Source organism: Dipodomys merriami, unplaced genomic scaffold, assembly GCF_024711535.1.
Source record: "Dipodomys merriami isolate MVZ:Mamm:240054 unplaced genomic scaffold, mDipMer1.0.p SCAF_3, whole genome shotgun sequence".
NCBI classification, from domain to species: Eukaryota; Metazoa; Chordata; class Mammalia; order Rodentia; family Heteromyidae; genus Dipodomys; species Dipodomys merriami.
This window is the reverse complement of record NW_027204492.1, coordinates 84,556,835-84,573,497: the sequence shown is the minus strand read 5'-3', so window position 1 is coordinate 84,573,497 and position 16,663 is coordinate 84,556,835. Positions and strand designations below refer to the sequence as shown.

The 16,663-nt window shown below is 46.2% G+C and overlaps 1 protein-coding gene across 1 annotated transcript in view; it reads right to left on the bottom strand.

Annotated features, from left to right (window-relative positions):
- The window catches only part of Cacna1f (calcium voltage-gated channel subunit alpha1 F), a 42,104-nt gene that overhangs the window by 805 nt on the left and 24,636 nt on the right, over positions 1 to 16,663 (bottom strand). Inside the window, exons 27-46 of the mRNA XM_070039173.1 lie at positions 16,414 to 16,560; positions 15,159 to 15,360; positions 14,905 to 15,063; positions 13,240 to 13,350; positions 12,924 to 13,007; positions 11,959 to 11,979; positions 11,625 to 11,753; positions 10,699 to 10,764; positions 10,333 to 10,424; positions 9,492 to 9,651; positions 9,132 to 9,259; positions 8,753 to 8,849; positions 8,469 to 8,571; positions 7,826 to 7,927; positions 7,500 to 7,630; positions 5,637 to 5,774; positions 4,520 to 4,689; positions 3,341 to 3,448; positions 2,859 to 2,986; positions 2,199 to 2,311 (exon numbers count right to left, since the gene is read on the bottom strand). Coding sequence (XP_069895274.1) covers positions 2,199 to 2,311; positions 2,859 to 2,986; positions 3,341 to 3,448; positions 4,520 to 4,689; positions 5,637 to 5,774; positions 7,500 to 7,630; positions 7,826 to 7,927; positions 8,469 to 8,571; positions 8,753 to 8,849; positions 9,132 to 9,259; positions 9,492 to 9,651; positions 10,333 to 10,424; positions 10,699 to 10,764; positions 11,625 to 11,753; positions 11,959 to 11,979; positions 12,924 to 13,007; positions 13,240 to 13,350; positions 14,905 to 15,063; positions 15,159 to 15,360; positions 16,414 to 16,560 — 2,389 coding nt within the window. The remainder of the gene's footprint in view (positions 1 to 2,198; positions 2,312 to 2,858; positions 2,987 to 3,340; positions 3,449 to 4,519; positions 4,690 to 5,636; positions 5,775 to 7,499; positions 7,631 to 7,825; positions 7,928 to 8,468; positions 8,572 to 8,752; positions 8,850 to 9,131; positions 9,260 to 9,491; positions 9,652 to 10,332; positions 10,425 to 10,698; positions 10,765 to 11,624; positions 11,754 to 11,958; positions 11,980 to 12,923; positions 13,008 to 13,239; positions 13,351 to 14,904; positions 15,064 to 15,158; positions 15,361 to 16,413; positions 16,561 to 16,663) is intronic.

The window sequence follows — 16,663 nt, the reverse complement described above, 5'->3', positions numbered from 1 at the left end:
GTGACACGTTTATCTCCAAATAATCACCAAAAAGCCAAAAGTGGAGCAGTGGCTCCTTGAGTGCCAGCCTTGAGTGAAGAAGCTAAGGGATAGCACCAAGGTCTTGAGTTCAAGCTTCTGTATTGGCCCACACACACAAAAAATCCCAGAATAAGCAATAGATGTAAATTAGACTTGATGTTCTTTCTTTTCTTTTCTTTTTTTGGGTCCGGTGGTGGGGCCTGAACTCTGGGCCTGGGCGCTGTCCCGTAGCTCTTCAGCTCAAGGCTAGCACTCTACCACTTGAGCCACAGTGCCACTTCCAGCTTTTTTCTTTTTGCTTATGTGGTGCTGAGGAATTGAGCCCAGGGCCTCAAGCATGCAAGGCAAGCACTCTACCACTGAGCCACCTTCCCAGCCCTGTTTTCTTTTTCTTTTTTCTTTTCTTGCCAGTCTTGAGGTTTGAAATCAGAGCCTGGGCATTGTCCCTCAGCTTCTTTTTCTCAAGGGTAGTGCTATACCACTTGAGCCACAGCACCACTTCTGGCTTTATCTGAGTGGTTTATTGGAGATAAAGCATTTCACTCACTTTCTTGCCTGGGCTGGCTTTGAACCATGGTCCTTAGATCTCACCTTCCTGAGTAACTAGGATTAAAGCATGAGCTACCAGCACCCAGTTCATCTTTTCTTTATTTCCAAGTGTAATTTAAGTTATTTTATTATTTTTGTTTTATTTTTAGTGACAAGGTCTCATTATATAGGCCTGGCTATCTTGGAGCTAGTGATTTTCCTGCCTCAGTCTTAGAGGCATATACCACCATGCATGACTTCTTTTCCTTTCTTTTCCTTCCTTCCTTCCTTCCTTCTTCCTTCCTTCCTTCCTTCCTTCCTTCCTTCCTTCCTTCCTTCCTTCCTTCCTTCCTTCCTTCCTTCCTTCCTTTTCTTCCTTCCTTTTCTTCCTTCTCTCTCTCCCTCCCTCCCTCCTTTTTTCCCTCCTCCCTTCCTTTTTATTATTATTATTATTATTATTGGGTCCGGTCATGGGGCCTGAACTCTGGGCCTGGGCACTGTCCCTCAGCTCTTCAGCTCAAGGCTAGCGCTCTACCACTTGAGCCACAGCGCCACTTCTGGTGTTTTTTTTTTTTTTTTTTGCTTATGTGGTGCTGAGGAATCAAACCTAGCGCCTCAGGCATGCAAGGCAAATGCTCTACCACTGAGCCACCTTCCCAGCCCCTTATTATTATTATTATTATTAATAATATTGTTGGGCTTGAACTCTGGGCCTCGGTGCTGTCCCTGAGCTCTTCAGCTTAAAGCAAGCCTTCTACCACTTGAGCCACAGCACCACTTTCTTTCTTTTTTCTAGTACTTGGTCTTTTTTTATTTTTTTTGTCAGTTATGGGGCCTGAACTCTGGGCCTGGGCACTGTCCCTGAGCTCTTCAGCTCAAGGCTAGTGCTCTATCACTTGAACCACAGCACCACTTCTGGCTTTTTCTGCTTATGTGGTGCTGAGGAATTGAACCCAGGGCCTCATGCATGCAAGGCAATCACTCTACCACTGAGCCACCTTCCCAACCCTCTAGTACTGGGTCTTAAGACCTCCCTTGTTCAGCTAGTTTGATTATCTGGAAGTCTAACACTTGAGTCATGCCCCCAGCCAAACTTTTTGCTCATTAATTTGGGGATGGAGTATTTCAGACTTTTCTGCCCAGACTGGCCTTGAGCCATGATTCTCAGGATGTCAGTCCCCTGAGTAGCTAGAATTACAGGCATGAGCTACAGGTGCCCAGCTTAATATTCTCCCCCTCTCCCTCCTCACTCTCTCTTTGTTTCTTTCTTTGTTTCTTTTTCCTTCTCTTTGATTCAAATCTGGCTGTTTTTTTTATTTGTGGTGGTGGAGATGGTACTCAGGGCCATCCTTTACTATGTAAAGCAATTGCCTTACCATTGAGCTCCACTCCTAGCCAGAAGCTCCACTCCCTTCACAAGGCCTGGATTTAATTGTTGCTGCCTAATAGCTGTGTGATCTTGGGCAGATCAACTTCTCGGCCTCAATTCCCTCATCTATAAAACGGGAGCAGTAATACCTAGCTCACAAGTACAAAGAGGATTATGTGCACTCGTTCACATGTGTCCCATTTTGCTGACAGCCTGACGGGTAGTGTGTTTGATAAGTTCAACTTAGGCTTCCCCACCCCTGCAGACCCCAGCACCTCACCTGAGCTCTGCCAGGCCCTGAGTTCCGCCCACGATGATAGGTGCCTGGGATGGGTAAATCTTCACAACTTCCCTGGCGTTGCAGACACTGGATGGTGAAGGAGGGCTTTCGATCTGGAGGCAAAGAACAAAGTTGGTCCATCTCTATCTCTCAGTTCTGTTTGTCCTTAGGAGACCTGGAGGGCTCATCCAAAATCTTTTTATTTTTGTGTCAGACCCGAGGCTTGAACTAGAGCCTGAGCACTGTCTCTAAGCTTTTTTGCTCAAGGCTAGCACTCTACCTCTTGTGCCACAGCTCCATTTTCAGCTTTTTTCCCTGTTAAATTGGAGATAAAATCTTACAGACTCTTCTGCCGAGATTGGCTTAGCACTTTTATTCTCAGATATCAACCTCCTAGGTAGCTAAGATTACATGGATGGGCCATTGGTACCTGGCTCCTCAGTCCTACTCTCTTTTTTTTTTTTGCCAGTCCTGGGGCTTGAACTCAGGGCCTGGGCACTGTCCCTGCTCAAGGCTAGCACTCTACCACTTAAGCCATAGCACCACTTATGTCTTTTTCTGTTTATGTGGTGCTGAGGAATTGAACCCAGGGCTTCATGAATGCTAGGCAAGCACTCTACCAGTAAGCCACATTCCCAGCCTCCTCATTCCTATACTTACCTGCAGGTGTGGGGGGCAGCAGACGTCGACGTTGTATGTGGTGCCCATTTACGAATCTCTGGGATCGTTGAGGTGGCAGAAGGACTGGAGTTGTCATAGTCCCTGCCTGTTCATCTATGTAGGAGAGCCTGTGCAGAAGGGTCAGGTGTGAACTGAGGTCTGGGACTCAGTGTTGGAGGTATGACCATAGTCTTGCCCTCCCTGGGTGGTTTCTTTTCTTTTCTTTCTTTCTTTCTTTTTTTTTTTTTTTTGCTAGTCCTGGGGCTTGAACTCAGGGCCTGAGCACTGTCCCTGAGCTTCTTTTTGCTCAAGGCTCGCTCTCTACCACTTGAGCCACAGCGCCTCTTCTGGCTTTTTCTGTTTATGTAGTACTGAGGAATAGAACTCAGGGCTTCATGCATGCTAGGCAAGCACTCTACCACTAAGCCACATTCCCAGCCCTGGGAGGTTTCTTATGTGGTGTGCCCGTGTACCCAGTGTACCGGTCAGGAACTTCCTCTTCTTCATTCTGACTGTCTTGCCCTTTAGTAACCTTGGGCTGAGGACTTCCTTCTTCTGGGATAGTGAACATGAGAGCCCCAGAGTTTCTCCTGGAGAAAGCAATGCACATTAAACAAATCAATCCAGCCAGGCACTAGTGGCTCATACCTATAATCCTAACTACTTAAGGGCCTGACATATGAGAATCTAGGTTTGAAGTCAGCTTGGGCAGGAAAGTCTATGAGACTATTATCTCCAATTAACCAACAAAGAAGCTTGACTGGAGTTGTGGCTCAAGTGGTAGAGTGCTAGCCTTGAGAGAAAAAGCTAAGGACAACACCCAAGCCCTGAGTTCAAGCCCCAGTACTGGCACAAAATAAAGCAAGCCAGATTTCCCCTTCCCCAAATATATGTCCCTGGGTTCCTGTTTCCCATGTTGTATCTCCTACAAAAACACTGAGCTTTACAATTTTTTTGAGGAACAGTCACACAGCATAAATGTAACTTTTCTGTGTTGGTAACTGGGGCTGGAACACTGGGCCTTGTGTTCTTGCTTGATTTTTACTCAAAGCTATTGTCCTACCACTTGAGCCACAACTTTACTTCTAGCTTCTTGGTGCTTAATCAGAGATAAGAATTCTGCCTTGGCTGGCTTCAAACTTTGGTCCTGATATCTCAGCCTCCTGAGTAGTAAGGATTACAAAAACAAATAAATACATAAGTAAAGAGGAAAAGACCCAAAGTTTCAAAAAACTCAAAGTTGGCCTGCTGAAAAGACAGCATCAACGTGACAACCACGAGTGTTTGCAGGGAGCATAAGCTAGGCATTTGGTATGTATGATGTGTCATGCATTATGCATTTCATTAGCCTATGAAGTAAGTGCCATTCTCATCCCCATTTTACAGATGAGGAATTGGAGATTGTAGAAAGAAAATGTCTAGTCCAAGTTTACTTAGCAAATGACAGAACCACCATTTAAATTCAAACCCAGTTGGCTCTATATCATATACTTTGCATTGCTGTTTTCATGACTCTTGTTATCCTCTATTCTCACTCATCTAAACATTTCCATCCTTCTTAGACTTTCACTTGAGGGCTTCTAGGCCCTTCTCCTATGCCACCCAATACGGTGTCTAGCTCTTGTTTCCCCTCACACCCTTTCCCAGATGTTAGACTGTACCTGTGGGGCTGTGATGCAGCTTGGGGCACATCAGGCTGTCTGGAATTTGGACCCCCCACATCATCATCACTGGGCCCGGGAGAGAATGAATCTGGGAGACTTTCCCCAACAGGCAAAGACACAGAAATCCTGGAGCTCCGGCGAGATGGGGGTTGAGAACCCATGGGGGCCTGCAGAAATTCATGAGACTGAGTTTTTTTTTTTGTTGTTGTTTGTTTTTTTTTGGTCAGTCATGGGGCTTAAACTCTGGGCCTGGGCACTGTCCCTCAGCTCTTCAGCTCAAGGCTAGTGCTCTACCATTTGAGCCACAGCGCCACTTCTGGTTTTCTAGTGGCTAACTGGAGATAAGAGTCTCACGGACTTTCTTTCTGGGCTAGCTTTGAACCTCAATCCTCAGATCTCAGCCTCCTAAGTAGCTAGGATTATAGGCATGGGCCACCAATGCCTGTCTGAGATGGAGTTTTATATTAGTGTTATTTCTAAGTCATTTGGTTGGTGGCATGTATCTTTCACTGCTCCATGAGTTCCCAGGGGTTTCAATAAAGATTTTTCTAGCTGGGTGCTGGAAGCTTAGTTACTCAGAAGGCTGACATTTAAGGATGGAGGTTTGAAGCCAGCCTGGGCAGAAAAGTCCCCATGAGACTCTTATCTCCAATTAACCACTCAAAAACCAGAAGTGGTGCTGTGGCTCAAGTGGTAGAGCACTAGCCTTGAGTATGAAGAGGCTCAGGGACAGTGCCCAGGCCCTGAGTTCAAGCCCACAACTGACCATAAAAAAAGATTTTTCCATTGTGAGCCAAGTACTGGTGGCTCACGCATATAATCCTAGCTACTCAGGAAGCTGAGATCTGAGGATCATGGTTCAAAGACAGCCTGGGAAAGACAAATCTCTTGAGACTCTTATAATCAGCCAGCAAAAAGCTGGAAGTGAAGGTGTGGCTCAAGTGGCAGAGTCCCAGCTTTGAGTGAAAAAGCTAAGCAAGAACTTGAGGCTCTGAGTTCAAGCCCCAGTACTCAATAGTTTTTCCATTTGGGGAGACAGCATGAAAGTCATGTAGGGATTAGAAGGAATATTTTAAACTCCAGAGTTCCTGGGGAAATTAAAACTTGTCCTCACTTTGTATGTTTCTGGATCTTTCTGAGCCTCCTCTTCTCTTTCTTGTTGCTCTTCTTCCTCCTCTTCTTCCTCCTCCGTGTCACAGGTGAGGGCCTGCCGAATCTCAGGACCCAAGTCCTGTAGGCTCCTTAGACCAGCCTATAGGGATAAAAACAACAGTAGGCTGGAGGGGATGTGGCCAAAAGGGAACCCTACTGCATTGTTGGTAGAAATGTAAACTTGTTCGACCACTTTGGAAAGCAGTATGGAGGTTCTTCAGAAGACTCCACATAGAGCTCCCCTATGACCCAGCAATCCTACTTTTGGGCATTTACTCAAACTATCACAAACAAGTGTATACTAAAGCTATCAGCACAACTATGTTTATCACAGCATTATTCACCATAGCTAAGATATGGAACCAACCCAGATGCTCCTCAGTAAATGAATGGATGAAGAAAATGTGATACACACACACACACACACACACACACACACATACACACACACACAAACACACAATGACATTCTTTGCCTCCATCAGAAAGAATGACATTGCCCCATTTGTTAGGAATGGAAAGACTTGGAAGAAATTATATTAAGTGAAGTAATCCCGGCCCAAAGAAACATAGGTCCCATGGTTCTCCTTATTTGCAATAACTAGTACATGTCTAGGACTAGCAGAAAAGGTCAAAAGCTATGTACAGCCGGGCGCTGGTGGCTCACGCCTGTAATCCTAGCTACTCAGGAGGCTGAGATCTGAGGATCTCGGTTCAAAGCCAGCCCGGGCAGGAGAGACCGTGAGACTCCTATCTCCAATAAACCACCAGAAAACCGGAAGTGGCGCTGTAGCTCAAGTGGTAGAGCGCTCGCCTTGAGCTGAAGAGCTGAGGGACAGCGCTCAGGCCGAGTTCAAGCCCCACGACCGACAAAAAAAAAAAAAGCTATGTACATATGACCATATAAGATGATGTTAAGTAAAATGAACCCCAAGATAGGAACACAAGTGGTTTTTTTCTTGCTGTTGCTTTTTTTTTTTTTTTTATCATACTTCTAATATGCCATGTGATTTTTTTTTGTTTCTTTTGTATGCTCTTCCCTCATGGTATAACCCCTGTTTTCACTGTATTTGATTCTGGTGCCCTGCATATTGTATACACACTTTTCTAATTTGGGGAAGGGAAGGGAATAAACAAAATGCTTAAATAGGGATACAGGTTAACCCATTGTAACAATGAGATGTACAAGACACTATGTTTAAAACGAACTTTACAACTTGTGGGGAGGAGAGAGGGAGGAGTTGGGGAGGTGGGGAGGGAAGGGATGGTAGGGGAAAAATAAATGAAGAGGTAACAATGCTTGATAGGAAATGTACTCATTACCTTACTCATGTAACTGTAAACCCTTTGTACACTATTTTTTTACAATAAAAATGTATTAAAAAACAAGAACAGGGAAATTGGCAGCTCAGGGTTTACATGCATATAACGGTGTGCACACAGGATGGGTTCTCAGCCACCCCTGACTCTCTATTGGGCCTGGGGTCTGACTTTCCTCATCTATGACATAGGTTTCATGAGATCAAGAAAGAGATCAGGCTGTTGCTGGTGGCTCTCGCCTGTAATGAGATCTGAGGGTCGTGGTTAGAAGCCAGCCTGGGCAGGAAACTCCATGAGACTCTTATCTCTAATAAATTACTCAAAAAAAGCCAGAAGTGGTACTGTGGCTCAAGTGATAGAGAACTCGCCTTGACCAAAAGAAGCTTCAGACAGTGCCCAGGCCCAGAGTTCAAGCCCCAGGAAGAGAAAAAAAAAAAAAAGAAAAGAAAAAGAAAGAGATCAGCCTACACACTCGCACAGTCACACTAGGCCTTGTACTGAAAACCTGAAGGACAGAGGATGTGCTGGGTGGGGCCTCAGTTCCTAGTAGCCCCTTTTCTTTCCTCCTCCGGAATTTTCGGAAATAATCTTGGATCAGGAATGTGGCATAGAATTTGCCCACGGTGACCTCCTCCTCTGGGGACAAAGGAGAGGGGACAAAGTTACACAGAGGTCCACTGCCCTACCACTGCCTCTCTACTTCCTACCCAAAAGCAAGAATTGCCTCTTACCCTAGGGCCAATGCTGGTTTTGTGATGGAGAGCAGATGATATGAGCAGATGATATGAGCAATCACCCAGGATCAAGGATTAGGGTGAAGGGGGCACTCACCATCTGGAGGGGGGATGACTTCATCTAACAGCTTCTGCTTTATCCGCTTCCAGATTTTTTTGATGACCATCCGTAACTCCTGGTTGGCTTGCTCCAGGTTCCCTACATTGGAAGGAGGAGAATGAAGTGCAGATGAAATAAGAAGAACATTTGTAGTTGCCACTAATTGTTAGTTAGGGGCTTGAAAACTTTGATCAAAACTAATCATCATCCCCATCAGACAAGATGGGGACATCAGTCTGGAGGAACCTCATGATGTATCTGAGGTATCAGAGCGAAGATTTCTGTCTTCCACTTTCTGAGTTCCTCCTGATACTCTCCCAAAGGACTCTCCTATTCTTTTATCTCTACTTCTCCTCCCATTTCCCACACTTTTTGCTTTGTTTCCCTGCCCCTTTATTTCTTTGTGCTGCTACTGGGGCTTGAACTTAGGGCCTAAGCACTGTCCCTTAGTTTTGTTTGCTCAAGGCTAGTGTTCTACAACTTCAGACACAACTTTACTTCTGTCCTTTTGGTGCTTAATTACAGATAAGGGTCTCACAGACTTTCCTGCCTGGGCTAGCTTTGGACTATGATCCTTAGATCTCAGCCTCAGCTAGATTACAGGCTACTTATGCTGGTGAGCCACCAGCACCCGGCTCACCTTCTGTCTTGATCTTTAAGGATGTTCGCACCAAGGCAAAGAGTGTGGCATTGAATGTCACCGTCCCATCTGAGTTGAGAGGCACGTTCATTGCCACAAGTCTCTGCAAACACCAGAATCCATTCTGAGAAAATGCCAAGTATGTAGACAAGAATACCTAGACTCAGAAACTTTTGGTTTGTGAGCAAACAGCTATCCCAACCCAAGACAAGTCCTTGTCCCTCCCTATCTAGTACAGAGCCCTCCCAAAGACCAGAAGTAGACGGGAAAGGTGGAACACAAACCTTACAGGCCACTCGATGTGGGCACAGCTTCCCAAATCCCAGGGGGGGCTGGATGCGTCTCAGCAGGGCAACCACATCCAGGTGCTTGATGCGGCCCCTGGGGCAGTTGAGGGAGGTTCCACTGGACTGGCAATACCCACTCCAGCCCTTTCTTGAGGCCCAACCAGCTCATCGTCACCTCCCACACTAACACTCTAAAGTCTTGCAGGAAAGAACTGAAGGATAGTTGGAGAGGATAGAGACAGGCACAGTAGAGATCTGGGGGCATCTATTGGTAGGTAATAGGATGCACGGGTCACAGATTCTGGGGCTAAAGGACTATGAAGGGCATTTTTGCATTGTCCCCTGGAGATTCTAGGTAAAAGGTTAAAGGGCATACTTGGCCCCAGGATCATATTCAGACCAGATCCTCTTGAATTCATCAAGGTGATGGGGGCCCAGGATAGACCAATCTCTTGTCAAATAATCGAAGTTGTCCATGATCACAGCCACGAAGAGATTTATGATCTGTGGACCAGTGAGCAAACAAGAGTTAGGGGCACTGAAGAGTCAGGTCATGGGGGATTGGAGGGAGGCCAGGATGATCCTAAATTATCAATAGGTTATGAGTCTCTAGTTAGATTGTATTATCATGCCAGCCCCCTCAAGATCTGGGCTGCTTGTCTCACTTGGGCATCCCTGGGCCCCCTGGAGGCCAGCTTATGGCAATGGCAGTGGCTGTGGGGGAAATGGTTCTCACCAGGAAGGCACAGAGCATGAAGAAGCTGATAAAATAGGCAATGGCAAAATTGCTACCACAGGTAAACTCCTCGCCAGGGCCAAAATCAGACTCTGGGTCACATCGGTTTCCAGGAAGGCTGGCGAGCATTATCTCCTGCCATGCCTCACCAGTAGCACACCTGGAGGGGGGTACACAGGAGCGGCATTTTGTAGGAGAGGCTATGCAATCATGGAAAGTGGAATTATGGGGGATTGGGAGAGTGAGGAGGTAGCCTACTTCTCTCCAGGGTTTACTCCTGGCACACACATAATGATACTTTAACAGCTAGCATGACAGTGTTGATAATAGTGATTTTTTGGGGAGCTGATCCTGGGGCTTGAACTCAGGGCCTGGACACTGTCCCTGAGCTTTTTTTTTTTTTTTCTCAAGACTAGTGCTCTATCTCTTGAGCCACAGTTCCATTTCCAGTATTTTGGTGGTTAGTTGAATGTAAGAGTCTCATTGACTTTGCTGCCTGGGCTGGCTTCAAATCATGATCCTCAGATCTCAGCCTCTTGAGCAGCTAGGATTACAGGCGTGAGATACTGGTGCCCAGCTAATAGTTTTTGTTTTCAGTTATCTTGCCTCTTACAAATGAAGGCACTGTGGATTCAGAAGGGGGTTGTATTTTCCAGTCAGAAGAAGAATGGCTGTGAGTAGAATAATTTAATAATTTTCCCCAAATCATACCCTGAAAAGCTTTCAGGCTATATGGAACTCCAGGATGCCCTGTTCAAGCAGTCTGGGACCCAGAGAGGGTGTAGGAAAAACCTAAGGGCATACTGGTGACCAAGGTGGCAAGGAAGTTGGAAGATGTCACCTGAACAGAAGCAGCACAGCCTGTGGAAAGGTCTGGAAGTTGTTGTTTCGGTTGATCTGTGTGCCATCCTGAAGAGCCACCTTGCCAAACATCTGTAGGCACACATAGGTTATATAAGGGGTGAACCCATGCCTCTCACTACATGTTTCCACCCATTTCATACCTGCTAATAGGTAGAAGGTCCTCATAATGAATGCTGACAAGCAGGTAGGGCAGATCCATTTCATGGATGTATTAGACTGACCCCGGGCCATCCAGTTTGTCTGTTTTTCTACCCACAACCCTTGCTTTGGGGCTATTCCTATCCAATTGTTTCCCTTCTTGTAGAAGGGGGCCAGAAGGTTGTTGCTTAGGGTCTCCACTTACCTGCATTCCAATGACAGCATAGATGAAGAATATCATTGCTATGAGAAGAGCCACATAGGGTAAGGCCTATGGGGATAGGAAGATAGATGCTTAGCTTCAAGCCAAACTATAAGTCCCAGAATGCACTGTTCTCCTAGCTTGGGCTTGTTGGGAGATGAGTTCATAATCAAAATACCTAGGGCTGGGCTGAGCTACTCAGAAAGCAGAGATCAGGAGGATTGGGACTCAAGGTTAGCCCAGGCAAAAAGTGAATGGGACATCATCTCAACAAATAAGCTAGACATGTGCCAGGTACTGGTGGCTTAGGCCTATAATCCTTGCTACTCAGGAGGCTGAAATCTGAAGATCAGGGTTCAAAACTAGCCTGGGCAGGAAAGTACATGAGACTCTTATCCCCAGTTGACTACCAGAAAACTGGAAATGGAACTATGGCTCAAAGTGGTAGAGTGCCAGCTTTGAGCAAAAGAGCTCAGGGACAGCACCTAGGCCCCGAGTTCAAGCCCCATGACTGACAAAAAGAATAAGCTGGACATGGATGTACCCCTTTAAATTTCATCTTCACAGGATGATCACAATCCAAGGCTAATCAGGTAAGACCTCAAGACCCTATCTGAAAAATAACTCATAAAAGGATAGCGGTATGACTCAAATGGTGGGTCACCTGTCTAGCAAACCCAAGGCCCTGAGTTCAAACACAGTACCACCAATAAATAAAGTACCTAAGACTACCAATGTCTTCCAAATGTGTTATTGTATTAAATAGAATATAGTAAAGTCAGTGAGGTCAAAAGCATGTTGGGAATTGAGAGCCCAGGAAATAGAATGGTATTGCATGCTGGGAGATGTAGTTCTGAGGTAGTAGAGCAGCAGACTGAGAGGTAGAGGGTAGAGGTGAGATATAGTCAAACAGATGGGTTGAAGATTACCTGGAAGGATTTGATGAATGTCCAGAGCAGTGTGCGGATCCCTTCTCCCTTACTGAGAAGCTTGACTAGCCGCATGACTCGGAAGAGGCGAAAGAAGGTGATAGATATTCGAGAGCTGTCCTCAGAGCTCTGTGATTCAGGATACAGAAAGTGATGCTCTGGTCAGCCCCGTCCCCATTCAACTCCCTTATTGCATGCTTTGGGCCCAACTGCCATATCCCTCAGAACTCAGCTTTCAGAGTGGTTAAGGAGTATATCTAAGAAGGATTCTTAGGACAAAAGAGAGGAAGGGTAGAAGAGTGGACCAAGAAAGTGTTTATTTTGGGGAGACTACCTCTCCAAGGTGGCCACCATTCTGCAGGGACATATGGCCAAACACAGGTGACAGAAGATATGATGAGAGCAGATGTTCAGATGTGCAAGGAGAGAATGATGGACCAGGTACAGGGCATGATGGAGGAGGTTATGCGGTAATGGATCAGTTTCCAGTTTGTGGAAATAGTTGGTAATAGGGGTAGAAGGGCGAAGAGTATGTAAAGGAGATGAGGAAGGAATGACATTGAAGGGAATGACGGAGCCAGTGTTTCACAAAGATGATGAGGATGAGAACAAATGGACAACCCAATGTAGAAATGGAACCAGCAGCATTGTCAGTTGAGGTGGTAGGGCCATGGAGTATCCAATGGAGAAGATGATGGAGTCAACCGTGTAGACAGTGGTGATGACAGAGCCAGGAAAGAGCCAGTGTTGGAGACGGTGGAATTGATGGAGGAAATGGAGCCAATGGAGTATTCAGAAGAGACGATGGAGCCCAAGGCAGAAATCAATGCAGATGATGTAGCCAATGGAGAGGGTGACAGAGATGATTGAAAAGAAAAACAAAAATAAGAGAAGAAGCATTGCAGAAGATTATACAACCAGTGGATAGATTACAAAAGAGTGGAATGGAGGGGGTGGGGGGAGAATGAGAAGGGATGGGAAGGGGAAACAAAGGAGGAGGCTACAATGCTTGATAAGAAATGTACTCATTATCTTGCCCATGTAACTGTAACCCCTCTGTACAGTACTTTCACAATTAAAAAAAAAAAGAAAAAAAAAGAGTGGAATGGAGTTGGTAGAGGGAGGGAGACTTCATCTGAGCCCAACATGGATTCTGAAGAGATAGAACTAGAATGAGGTGTCCTATGTCTCTAGGAGTAGGGAAGATATGAATGGGAATCAAATGAAGGAAGGTCTGAGGTAGAGATAGGAAAAGGTTTGGTGTGGAGGAGAGGAGTTAGTAGAGAGGGCAGTTCTCACATTGACTTCAGTGACGGCGATGTCCACTACACTGCCCACCACAATAAGTGCATCAAACGTGTTCCAGGCATCAGCAAAGTAATGCTGTGGGCAGAAAGAAGACAGGGCATTGTCTTTTCTCAGCTATCTGCCTGGCACCAGTGGCAGAGAGTATTAGTGAGGTAGGTCCTGGCTTGGGCCACATGATGGACCTGAATCTGGATCCTTCTTACTCCTTAGTCTCATGATTTACCCACTTACTGCCTCCCTGAAAGTTTTGCAATGAGCCCCACTCCTAAGGAATACACACCAGGGTGTGTCTAGGGCAGGGGTGTACCTTGGGTTTGAAGGCAATGATTTTGAGAACCATCTCGATAGTGAAGAGGCCAGTGAAGACCATGTTGAGAATGTCCATGGCATAGTTGAAGGGAGCAGTCTGTTCATAGTGCTGGGAGAGAAAAGCAGATGAGGACAGAGCCTGAAGCAGCTATTTGGTGGGAGCCAAATAGTCTCTAGCCTGGGCTTTGGTGATTCTGGGGATATGACAGCACTATGGGTTGTCCAAACACCTTGTATTGTCTGCTTTTCATTATAGATACTGGAAAGACTGCTTCTTGATTAATTTTATTTTTTATTTTTGTCAGTTGTGGGGCTTGAACTTAGGGCGTGGACATTGTCCCTGAGCTTTTCTGCTCAAGGCCAGCACTCTACTACTTTGAGTCACAGTGCCACTTCGGATTTTCTGGTGGTTAATTGGAGATAAGAGTCTCACATGGGGCTGGGAAGGTGGCTCAGTGGTAGAGCGCTTGCCTTGCATGCATGAGGCCCTGGGTTCGATTCCTCAGCACCACATAAGCAAAAAGAAAAAAGCCGGAAGTGGGACTATGGCTCAAGTGGTAGAGCGCTAGCCTTGAGCTGAAGAGCTGAGGGACAGCGCCCAGACCCGGATTTCAGGCTCCACGACCAGACCGCCCCCCCCCCAAAAAAAAGAGTCTCACAGACTTTTCTGCCTGGGCTAGCTTTGAACTGAGATCCTCAGATCTCAGCCTCCTGAGTAGCTAGGATTCCAGGAGTGAGCCACAGGTGCCTGGCCTCCTACTTGATTTCTAACTGCTCTTACAAACTGGCAAGGCAAGTTTTGTTAATGAAAAATAAATGTAAGTTGGCTGTTGGCTGACAGCTTCTGTGAAAAATATTTTGCCTTCCATTAAAACACTCAATAGAGGATAGTGAAATCTTTCTCTTTTTTCCTTCCTTGATTGTGGTTTTGATGTCTGTAGCAGCTGCCTTGTGACCAAAAGGCAATAAGCATGTAAATGGCAGCCAGCTTGCCAAGAATGGTGGAGTAGAAAGATGGCCAGAGCCTGGATCTTTGGGTTGTTGTCCAAAGGCAAACAAACCTTTCTTAATGCTTCTCATTATGTGAGCATAATTCATATCCTATTTAATTCACTCTAGGCTCTCTCTATATCTTTTTACATTTTAGAATCTCTGAAATTGGGGTGTATTTTACAACAAATGACAACTTACAATGGCCATGAGCCATTGTTTTCACATTCTTATATCACTGAAATCACAATGCAGTGTATAATTATTGGCCTTAGATTGATTTGGAAAATGTAGTGGTAAATATCTTTTTTTTTTTTTTTTGTCGGTCGTGGGGCCTGAACTCTGGGACTGGGCACTGTCCCTCAGCTCTTCAACTGTAGACTAGCGCTCACTTGACCCTCAGCCCCACTTCCAGCTTTTTCTGCTTATGTGGTGCTAAGGAATTGAACTGAGGGCCTCGTGCATGCAAGGCAAGCACTCTACCACTGAGCCACCTTCCCAGCCCCAGTGGTAAATATCTTGATTGCTCAAGTCTCTATCAGTTGGGAGGTTTTGTTACTTGCAACCTAAAGCATCCCCAGTTACTTGTAGCCTAAAATATCTCCAAGCATTCCCAGTGGGTAGAAAGAACAGAGGCAAGTATATGACAAAGATCAGGATGGGGAGCTCAGACCTGCATGGCTAGGGCAACCGTGTTGAGTAGAATGAGCAGGAACATGAGGTACTCAAAGGCAGCAGAGTTCACAGTGGCCCACACTCGATACTGATGTGGGTTCTTGGGTATGTATCGGCGAAGTGGCTGGGCCTTGAGGGCATACTCCACACACTGGCGCTGTGTAATGTAATGGTGCATGGCATGAGTAAGCAGGGGAGTCTCAAGGTAAAGGGAGAGGAGTTGGTAGTCATGGGTAGGGAGTCAGAAGTCACCTGATTCTTGTCCAGCTCACAGTTTTGGTACTCCTGTTCTCCCTGCGCACGGAAGGTGATGATAACAAAGCCCACAAAGATGTTCATCATGAAGAATGCAATGATGATGATGTAGACAATGAAGAACACAGAGATCTCCACGTGGTAGTTGTAGATGGGGCCTTCATCTTCTGCATGTGCGTCAATGGCCTTGTATAGCAGTCTGTGGGAACCAGCATGAGGAGGGGAGGGGAGAGGTGGGGACAGGTGAGGGAGTATCTTAGTCCCTCCAACCTGCTTCCAGACCTCACACATACATCAGAATCTTCTGTGTGGCATATCAAAGGATTGTATGTTCCCCGCCTATCCGCTTGGGACCCCCATACATTTTCTAAAGACCTCTACAAAGCCCTCTAAGGTCCCCAAATCTCTGTTCTAGCCCCTATCTCAAAAACCCTCATACAGCCTTCTAAAGATCTCCAGCTAGACTGTCAAAGATCCCACAAATCTCTTAAGTTTCCACAGAACTCCAAATACCCTTATTCATCCACATGGCAACCCCTATGAACTCTCCAGAGTTCTCCTACAAGTCCCTAAAGATCTCTAAATTGCTGGGTGCCAGTGGCTCATGCCTGTAATCCTAGCTACTCAGGAAGCTGAGATCTGAGGATCATGGTTCAAAGCCAACCCAGGTGGGAAACTCTGTGAGACTCTTATCTTCAATAAACGACCAGAAAACCGGAAGTGGTGCTGTGGCTCAAGAGGTAGAGTGCTAGCCTTGAGCTGAAGAGCTGAGGGACAGTGCCCAGGCCCAGAGTTCAAGCCCCAAGACCGACCAAAAAAAAATCTCTAAGTTGGCCCATCATCTCAAATCCTCTGATCCATCTTCCCTAGAAATCCCCAAGTGGCACCCTGAAGACTTGTGCAGCTCACAGAAACTTTGAGTCCCCTGCTATATCCATTGATGAACCCCCTCCCCATCTCCCATCTCTACTCAGTCCCCCACAAATCCTATCCAATCACTTCTAAACTTCCATTTAGTCTTTCAGAGACTTGTATGCAATTTCTGTAGACTCTTACCCCAAATCCTCAAAGAACTTCCAGTCTGCTTTGGGGAGACCTGCCTCCAACAATCAGTCCTTTGATACAGCCACCAGCCTCTGGAGACTTTAATTACCTCCCTAAAGTATATTTGCATCCATTCCCAGGAGATCCCCAACCTATTTCTCAGAGACTTCCACCCAGTCCCCGGCCATCCCTAGGGCCCTGCTCTCACGCAGGCCAGCCTTCGAAGGTAGATACAGTAAACAGGGCCATCATGGCTGAAAGGACGTTGTCAAAGTTGAAATCACTGTTGACCCAGAGCCGCTCCCGAACCAGGGGCCGCGACACATCTCCATCAGGGTAGATGAGGAAGGAGCCCCTGTGGATGTTGCAGAATGAATAAGTGAATGAGGAGAAGTGGGGGGCTGAGATAAAGGGTGTGAGGTTTCTAGCATGAAGGCAGCAGGCATGGTGATAGAACT